The sequence below is a fragment of the Triticum aestivum genome, chromosome 3B (assembly GCF_018294505.1).
Source record: "Triticum aestivum cultivar Chinese Spring chromosome 3B, IWGSC CS RefSeq v2.1, whole genome shotgun sequence".
NCBI lineage: Eukaryota > Viridiplantae > Streptophyta > Magnoliopsida > Poales > Poaceae > Triticum > Triticum aestivum.
In genome coordinates, this window is record NC_057801.1 from 536,789,325 (window position 1) to 536,799,161 (window position 9,837).

Below are 9,837 nucleotides of genomic sequence, written 5' to 3' on the forward strand. Positions count from 1 at the left end.
TTTCAGTAAAGCTGTTGAAGTACATAAGTGGTCAGGGGTGGCTACGTACAGTTTTGAGATCAAACTGTAAGGCAAAATCACTATGTAAAGTTTTCTGAATATCTACTAACTCCATTGTGTCCTCCTGGATGATGCATGTCTGACCAAAAATAAAGAAGCAACAGATATGCATGTATTGACACTGAACATCATCACAAGTTATAGAGAAACCAGAAATTTAATCATGCTTGCATAGTTTCTTGAAACGTCTCAAGTGGATAATTATTTTCTAGATTTTGTAGCCATTTGACAAGCATTAAACTTGTCATAAATCAAGATATTTTTTTTGACATAACACAAATTCTGATCCATTACATGAATTCAGTACACCAAAGTGTACATGATAACATAGATAAATTTATTCTTTGCTTGGACAACTTGTTGTATCAGGAAGCACTATTTGGCTGCATATCTTGCACAATCACACTCCCTTTCCCTTTTTTGCTTGGACAATTACGACTATCATGAAACACCATTTGCTTGCACGTCTTGCACAAGCGTGCGACCTTTACCTTCCCTTCTTTGTCCTTATTTTTCCGATCCCCCTCCTTAATCTCCTTTCCTTGCTTTATTCTTTTGCATCTTCCCACGGTACGAACATCCGTTGGCGGATGTATATGAACTTCGGTTGGAATATTGCAACCAATAAAAGCCTCATATTCCTCTTGCCTAGTGCTTTGGGTAGCTGCAGGGACCATTTGGTCCAAAGGCGCCTCAATGTTCAAAACACTTGATGTTAAGAAGTCCATGCCTTCATCTGAATGCTTCGCCTTTTGAATAAGTTCTTCCATCTTATTGCGTACAGTTGAAATCTTCTTTCTCGTGGCCGCATCCAGTGCATCCGTGGGTTTTTCTTCTAGTAGGTTTCCCTGTTCATCATAAACATTCTCCCTGCAAAATAAAAGAATGTTGTTAGTCATATGATTTCGGAATAACAATAAGAAATCAGTTCACATGTATTACTTTTTCTTACCTTTTGCACCTCTTCTGCCATCTTTTCATAATGTAGTGGCTGGGAAGCTCATTTTGGTTTTCAATCCTCAACACTTGGATAATATGGCGACATGGAAAACCGACTGACTCAAACAACTTGCACGAACAGTTTGCTGTCATGCTTGTAGTGTCATAGCAAACCTCCCTAACTTTACCAGACCGACCTCTCAGGGTCACATTTTTTACCCCCACACCTTGTGTAATACTCTGAACAAAACAATGGTCTCTAGCAGCAATAATTTGTAGCTGAAGTTTCTCGAACACCTCATATGTGAATACCTCACTACCTTGTTTCTCCATTGTCCATGGTGTAAATAGTTGAGGGGTGGTATGTATGCTTCTGTTGTCTGCCATTAATTCTTCCTCACGTTGGCATTCTAAAGCTGTGTCAAACCTCAGCCAAAACTCAACAAAAGCGAGCCTTCGATGAATGAAGCGGTTAAAAAAAGAATTTGCACTTTCTGATCTTGAAGTGGTTCGAAGAATGCCTGCTAGAGATATATCCATAAAGTACGCTGGTATCCATGTGTCTCGAATGCTAAACCTCTTGGCCAACCACTCATTTTCCTCCAACCCAAAATCAGTAATGATGGAATTCCATTGTGACTCAAACTCAGTTGAAGTTTCCGAACCCCAAACACACGAGTTCAATCTTGTCCAAAAATCAGAATCTTCTCTAATCGAAGGTCCAACCTTTTCAGGAACCTTTTCCATTATATGCCACATGCACAACCTATGCACAGTTGTTGGAAGAACTTTATCAATACCATTCTTGATGCTAGTGGCTTCATCGGTTATGATGAGTCTAGGTGCTGCCCCTCCCATTGCTGTTAGGAAGGTCTGAAATAACCAAATGTATGACTCATCCTTCTCATTTGATAAGAATGCAGCACCAAAAAAGACACTTTGTAAGTGATGTTTAACCCCTGTAAATGGTGCAAATATCATGTTATACTGATTAGTGGTGTATGTAGAATCGAAGGATATCACATCACCAAAGTGACTATAGTTCTTCCTGCTGGTGGCATCCGCCCAGAACACACGCACCAACTCCCCCTCATCATTCACCTCAAAATCATAGAAAAATGCTGAATTCACTTCCTGCTTTCTAGCTAATTGGGCCACAAACATTTGAGCATCTGCATCTCTGATTTTATACCTGAGTCCGCGGTAGTAATTCTGCAAGTCCCTCTTTGTGCACCCAGCATTCGGAATTCCACCCTCACTAACTTGCAGGAGCCTGTATGCCTGCGACGTTCCAATACTTGCCTTATGACATGTGTATAAAGTATTTTTTGCCCTCTCACTAACTCTACGATTTGATCTGATCAAATGACGCTTATTAGGCGATACAAGGCCATGAACATGGTGCTCAATCAGTGAGTCTATCTTGTAGGTGTTCTCCCCACAAAGTCTAACAAAGATATGGGCATCACAACCGCATCGCGTATCTGTCTGCTTACGCCTTTTCCTCAAGGGGTCATTAGTCTCTTTACTATCTTTTGCCTTGAATCCTTCCCTATTACACATGAAACGCTTAGTACGGACCACCTTATTATCAATCTTTTTTTGTTGTCCAATGCGAACACCAAAACCTGATTGATGCGCATATTCCTTGTAGAACTTCTCCACAGCCTCGAGTCCTTCAAATGTCATACCCACTTTAGGCTTCAGATGCTCATCACATTCAGGTATAAAAGACGAAGACTGCAATATCAAGAATAAACCAAAATAAGCATCTTCATGCATAGTTTCTGTTCTTAGTGCAAAGTGGACTTACGAAGAGAGGTATGTTTGTGTTCTTTTTGGGCGTACTAAATCCTCCCTGGCTCGTATGCATTTGAACATTATTCATAGGATCCATACTGCTGCACACAGGATTATAATATTAGCCTTCAAGCTACACTTACGGATGTACACAAGGATCGAATTTGTTTTTACCTCAAACTTTTGGTGCCCTCGTGTCTCTGATTGCAAGTGGTATTACCTGCTAGTTGTTCATTTGTAGTCGCCACTGCATCAAAGCATCACCGGTTATAGTCTTATAAAGGAGATGGGTCTAGATCGGAGAAGTACATGCATGGATGGCTTGCCGGTGCTTGTCAGGTTCGTATCAACCGTGGAAGCAGTGGAGCATATACAGGATAGGGATGCTACCTGTATGGGCTTCCTGCCGGTGGACGTCGGGATCAACTCAACGGAAATCAGAGACGCCTGGCGTTTGACGGCGGCGGCGCACGAGGCACACGCGCGGTCAGGGTATCCTTGCAAAACTAAATTGCAGGTTTTAGTTGGAGGGTGCGCGTATTAGTGTAAAATTACCACTAAGGCTGCTAATTCTCGGGATTAAGATCGTGGGGCTGAGAAAGACGGGATACACGGACACAGGAAATAGCCCGGATTCACGAGATATGTTGCCATATATATATATATATATATATATATATATATATATATATATATATATATATATATATATATATATATATATATATATATATATATATATCAGTTAGGCTTCAAGTGCCGAGTTTCTACCAGACGAACACTAGGGCCAGGAGTAAAAAGATTATAAGTTATTTAGGTATTGGTAGTTGTACTACCTTGTCGTCCGCAAATTGGTATTGTTGTTAACGATCTTTTGGTATAAACTTGCATTTGCTTCCAACCATCATGTCGAGGGTCGGCGTGGATATAAAGCTGAATCATTTGTTTCGAAACGAATTTTCAGGCACCTGATTTTTATTTGATGGGTAGCATAAGCACCCGCCGTTCGAATTCCCAGTTCTCCAATTTTTTCGAAACAAGTGCATGCACTTATTATCACGATAAAAAAACAATATCCGTGCTGCATCCCAGTTATCAGTCTATACTTGCAGAATTCTCTCGTTTATTGAGCACGTATATTGTTTTTTCAGGTCGAGCAAGTTTCAACTGGGCTGCAGACTGCCCAGGGTTGGTTTTGTTTTTAACAGGCCCAGGCCATGACGACAACGGGACACGAAGATCCAGCAGGTATCTACTGGCCTCTGGCCCGCCAGCGTTAGTTATATTTTGTCTTACAAAATCCACAGGCAGTTTTTTTACTAAATCAAACACACGGCCCAGTTCTATTTTCCTCTTGAAACACATGTCCTACATCCGTTTTCTAATCTCTACCTAAAGTTTTACTAGTTCATATACACGTATCATTATATTGAAAACACATGAAATTCCCTTTTCATATTTACATCCTTAGTTTTGTTGTTTTTCCCAACCAGCGCTGATTTTACCAATGGTTTTTCCTTAAACCAACTCAATTGTCCCACGTCTTATTTGCTCACAAAAACAAAACGATTTTTTTGGCAAATCAATAAGTTCTTAAAAAATGTTATCATTTCGGGATTACAACAGTTCGGACTCCACCGAAATATGCAAAATAAGGTTGAACTTTTTAACCGTGGTCCTGGGCAGAAAATGGGCTGTAATAAATTACTGAAGAATTAGCAAATGGGCTGCAAGTTATAAAAAATAGCAAATGAGCTTTATGTTGTCTGCCACAGACTGCTGGGACCCATCGGACGGGCCACCGTATTTCGCAAAAAAAAACGTTTGTCCCTTACTGTTGGGACCCACCGGACGGACCACCGTATTTCGCGAAAAAAACATTCCCCCCGCTGTCAGCTCGGACCCACCGGAAGTGCCTCCTTATTACACACAGAAAACTGAATACCCCCCCTGCTAGTTGGGACCCACCATGGTGGGAGGCTGACTTGTGGGCATACTAAGTTGACGGGGACGGAGGGCTTTGTCAACTTAGTCAATGTGAACGATTCTAGCTCTAGTGACCGTACGATGTCCATCCAACGGCCGTCGTGCTTCTTCAATCTCTGCTCTTCCTGCTCCAGCCGCTCAAACAAGCGCCGGTGGGACTGCCTGCTCCCTCCTCCCCGCAGCCGGCTATGCTGCCACGCAGCCCTCACCGCCCCACCGTACTCCCATCGCTGGCCTAGCCATCCCTCTACTCACCCACACCTGCTGTTATTCTCCGGTGATGGCAGACAAACCAGTAAACCCTCGTACAGTCGCACTCCCCTCCGCGTGGGAAACAACTGCCAAGTCTTCCCTGCCTCCGTGTCGTTCCCTTCCTAGGCCTCGCCGTTGTCCACCACCCTGGTGCTCTCGGCGCGGCCTGGTCAACATGGTCAACAACCGACATGCATCTGAAGTGGACTGTACGTGGAGAGGCTGATAGTTGGGTCCACGACAGCACGCAAGGAAATGCCTCCTCATTATGCGCAAAATAATGATTCCTCCAACTGACATCGGGGACCCACCGAAAGGGCCTCTGTATTTCACGAAAAAACGTTACCGCCACTGACTGCTCGGACCCACCAGCTATATCTTCGCAGGCAAGGAAGTGCCTCCTTATTACGCACAAAAAAATGAATACCCCCCCTGTTAGCTGGGACCCAGTATAGTGGCAAGCTGACTTGTGGGCCTACTAAGTTGACGGGAACGGAGGGCTTTGTCAACTTAGTCAATATGCACGATTCTAGCTCCAGTGATCGTACGATGTCCATCCAATGGCCGTAGTGCTTCTTCAACATCTGGTCTTCTTGCTCTAGTGTCCCAAACCAGCGTCGGTCGTGCCTCATGCTCCTACCTCCCGTGGCCATATGCGATGCGGCGGAGGCGTCATCGCCCCCTACTACTCCCACCGCTGGCCAGGCCATCCCTCTACTGACCCACACCCCCTATTATTCTGCGGCGACGACAGCCTCACACCACAGCGAACCAGTGAACCCTCGTACTCCTCTGCGCGTGGGCATCCACTGTTGCGTCTTCCCCGGCTCCGCGTCGTCCCCTTCCTAGGCCTCGCCGTTGTCCACCGCCCTGGTGCTCTCGGTGCGGCGTGGTTAACGTGGTCAAGGAACGGCTTCCATCGGACGTGGACTGTACGTGGAGAGGCTGACAGCTGGGTCCATGGCCGCAGCAAGGAAGTGCCTCCTTATTACGTGCAAAATAATTATTTCTCCACCTGACAGCGGGGACCCACCGGACGGGCCACCGTATTTTAGGAAAAAAACATTTCCCCCCGACTGCTGGGACCCACCAGCTACATCTTCGCACGCAAGGAAGTGCGTCTGGGCAAAAGAAACGATTTGCCCCCCTGACTGCTGGGACCCACCAGCTACATCTTCGCACGCAAGGAAGTGTGTTAAAAAAACGATTCGCCCCTCTGACTGCTGGGACCCACCAGCTACATTTTCGCATGCAAGGAAGTGCCTGACAGTCGGGACCCACCTGGTCGAAGCATACGTAGCATTGTCATTCTGGTCGCGAACGTGTACGTACATACTGGTTGTTGTAGAGGCGCGCATGTGTCGTAGTAGAGGCGCGCACGTAGCATGTACACATATGTACAGTGGCCAGGGTGCAAGAAAGAAAATACGGCCACGTATGTGTACATACGGGTGGGTCTCGAACGCCTACTCGCACATACGTACGGCGAGGGCTCGTGTACATGGCTGGGTCGGAATGGAGAAACAGCGTCGTTGTCGTGTTCATGGGGAGCCAACCAGCTGGGTCGGAACGGAATGTGTGGTCGTGTTCATCGGGAGCGCTTGGACGGAACAGGCGATGCAAACGAGGCCTGGCGTACCGCACAACGGAGGAAACGGACCTCCTACGTTTGGAACGGGGTCCTATTGATCGGGAGGGGTGTGGCATACCGCAAAACGGAGGAAACGGACCTCCTACGGTCGAAACGGGGGTCCTATTGATCGGGAGGGGTGTGGCGTACCGCAAAACGGACGAAACGGACTTGTGTTGGAGCGCTACGGTCGAAACAGGGGTCCTGTTCATCGAGAGGGGTGTGGCGTACCGCAAAATGGATGAAACGGACTTGTGTTGGAGCGCTACGGTCGAAACGGGGGTCCTGTTTATTGGGAGGGGTGTGGCATACCGCAAAACAGGACTCCACTGGATAATGTTCATCTCCACCGTCGACCTCCTCCAACCTCCATGGGCTACCGTCGGCCTCCTCCAGCCTCCACGGGCTCCTGTTCATCTAGCCTCCACCACGCGCTACTCCATCGGCTACTGTTCAACCACCCCTCCACTGTCTACTGTTCATCCAGCCCTCCACACCACGGGGTCCTGTTCAACCACCCCTCCATGGCCACCCCTCCACCGTCTACTGTTCATCCAGCCCTCCACACCACGGGGTCCTGTTCATCCAGAGGTAACGCCACCGCTCACTGTTCATCCAACACCCCCCCCCCCCCGCAACACTCACTATTCATCCAATCGATCAACTTCAGTTAGCAGCAGTAGCGAAGGAACCGCTCCATCAGGTTCAGTTAACAGCCATCGATCGATCGCTCGGGTTCAGTAACGTGTAGCCTGCAGTGCAATCGCTCGGGTTCAGTTAGAGCCCAACGCCTCGCTCGGGTTCAGTTAGAGCCAACGCCTCGCACACACGCGCGTACGTGTACGAGAGAAACGTGCATCGCTCGGCCCCCGACCTCCCACCGTAACCGGCAACTCCCTGAAATGCCCCCCTCGCTTCTACCACGGTTTTTTCCGTCATGGACGGCCCAAAGAATGTCATGCAACTGCGTCTCCGGCCCACCCAGGACGAAAAGCCTATTTTTGTCATGATTTTTTGTCATAGAAGTAGGAGCCCACCACATCTATGATGATACCGGGTTTTGTCACAATTATCGTCATAGAAGTGTCGTATGTATGACAAAAAAAAATTCGTTCGGCCCAAAATGTCACGGATGTGTCTTTTTTTGTAGTGGAAGGGGTGGCAATCGGGGTGGTTCTACATCACCGAGCAGCGTGACACCAACTAGGCGACGGCCCCCGAATTTTGATCCAGCGTCCCCATGTGGCTCACCTCCTGGAAAAAGAAGGGCTTAGCCTGGGGTTCACCGATGGAGCTGACCGGACTCCTGACCTGTGTCTAAAATATGATAAGCAAGAAAATCAAGCTTGTCAACGTGGTCTAGGTCATGCTCTTCCGCCGGATCCTCCCGTGTCAAAGACGGGCTTTTAATATGTGGGAGTTCGACCCGGCCAAACACCAGATGCTGCGAGAGCTCTTCGACACGATGCACGAAGATGTCTGGAAGGTGTTGTTCAAAGCCACCGAGGTACCACCACCCATAGTCGAAGATCGCGGACTCAGCGACAAGCGTCCTGCCAATCCGGTAAGTTTTTACATTTTGCAAGATGTGTTTTTCCCCAGTATATTCGTGGGAGGAATCTAAGCCTCCATGCCAATTTAATAGGACTGGGTAGCGATAGCGGAGCGGATTGACTGTCTGGCTCCACTACTTGAAGATCAAGCATCGCCTCTCTTAACTGAGATGTTGTTCCCGGTGCCCTATGAGGTGCCGGAGAAGAAGGCCAAGAAGAAGGCCACGGGGACCAGGAAAGGTCTCCGGCGCAAGGTTGTATCGGACTCATCATCGGAAGACACCGAGGCGGGCTCCTCCAATGAAGACGAGGAGGAGGAAGAGGAAATCCCTCCCCCAACTAGGGGGGAGAATAAAAGGAAGGCCGCCCCATCTGGGGAGGCCGAAGGGTCCAAGAAGGGAAAGACCCTCCCTCCGGACCACTCCACCACATCCGCCTACAGCGACGAGGAGTGGTTGCCCAGGGACAAGCCCCTGGCGAAGTCGTAAGTATCCGGACACTATAATACTTCTGCTACATTTTGCTTTGCTACTTCTTATCATGCCAATCATACTCGTGCAGTCCGACCAAAGCCCACATCGACGTATCCTCCTTGGATGGGTCTTTGGGCCAGTCAGCGATGAACATCGATTCAATCCCGACGACCACCTCCCCCCGGCCCGCAGACGACACCGAGGTGTTGTCTCAGAGGATACCGGACTAGGGGGAGACCATTCTAGAGACGCCCCAAGGCGAAATCCCAGACGCCGGGCACATGGGAGGGAAGACCCTCATGGATGCTGAGAATGGGGGCCGCAACAAGTCTGGCCCCCAGCCGGATACTGTGCAGGAACCCGCAGTGGTTCTGGATTCGGGAAGGCAGCCTCTCTCTAAGGGGGGCGAGACACCCATGCTGATGACCTCTGTCCAACCAAAGGCATCGGACAACTTGCTGGAAGCACTTCGCGGCGCTTCCATTGATGAAGAGCACCGCGCCATCATGAGTGCGGTGATTGAGAAGGTTCGGTCCGCCAAAAGTGGATTGACCGAAGACTGCGCTAGCCTCCTAATAGGCTTTGAGGTAAGTAATCAAATTATAAGAAAATATCATAGCATAGACAGTAGCCCCTGATGCTCTGTTTGGTGTTCGGAAAGAAAGGCCGAACAGAGGATCAAAAAACATCCATAGGAGTCTAATAAGAATATGTCTATGTGAATAAGCAGGCGTCGTTGCTGGCCACTGCCGCTCGCACTGCGGAGGTCTCCGGACTGAAGCAGGACCTACAGTGGACCAAGGGAGAGCTCGGCCTCGTGAAGAGGCAGCTCGAGGAGAACAAAGGTACATAGTACCCTGTCTGTATATTGATAAACAAAAAATGGTTTGAGCTCATGAAAACGTCATGAACTTTAATAGGGGCCACGACCGAAGTGGCGGCCCTTAAGAAGGCACTAACCGAGGCCGAAGACCAAGCGGCCAAGGAGCGCACCGAGCGCGAGAAGCAAGAGGCCCGGGTCGACGAGTTCAGCAAGAGATCTGGCATTTCGTCAAGAAATATGAGTCCCTGGAGTGTGACTCTACGCAAGAGTCCGAGCTTGCGAAGGCCCTCCAGAGCGCACAAAATGCCAAGGTCGAAGCCC

At 48.4% G+C, this 9,837-nt stretch overlaps 1 protein-coding gene across 2 annotated transcripts; it reads right to left on the minus strand.

The window, feature by feature from the left end:
• Positions 1-327: 327 nt before the first annotated feature.
• On the minus strand, positions 328-3,324 carry LOC123065666 (protein FAR1-RELATED SEQUENCE 5-like). 2 transcript variants are annotated; one of them, XM_044488907.1, is made up of 5 exons: positions 3,190-3,324; positions 2,974-3,046; positions 2,813-2,897; positions 1,013-2,739; positions 328-930 (listed from the first exon to the last, which is right to left on the minus strand). In XM_044488907.1, exons 3-5 carry the CDS (start codon positions 2,894-2,896, stop codon positions 426-428), a joined length of 2,316 nt encoding a protein of 771 aa, XP_044344842.1. In that variant the 5' UTR covers position 2,897; positions 2,974-3,046; positions 3,190-3,324; the 3' UTR covers positions 328-425. The 2 variants fall into 2 exon arrangements, with proteins under 2 accessions (XP_044344842.1, XP_044344840.1); XM_044488905.1 differs by having other exon boundaries at positions 2,813-2,900.
• Between the last annotated feature and the right edge of the window lie 6,513 nt (positions 3,325-9,837).

Bases quoted from the DNA above. Each gene is read 5' to 3' on its own strand.
- LOC123065666 (XM_044488907.1), bottom strand. From the start codon at position 2,896: ATGGATCCTATGAATAATGTTCAAATGCATACGAGCCAGGGAGGATTT. The intron at 2,740-2,812 runs GTAAGTCCACTT...TTGATATTGCAG, and splicing joins ACACAAACATACCTCTCTTC to TCTTCGTCTTTTATACCTGA. The intron at 931-1,012 runs GTAAGAAAAAGT...TTTATTTTGCAG, and splicing joins TGGCAGAAGAGGTGCAAAAG to GGAGAATGTTTATGATGAAC.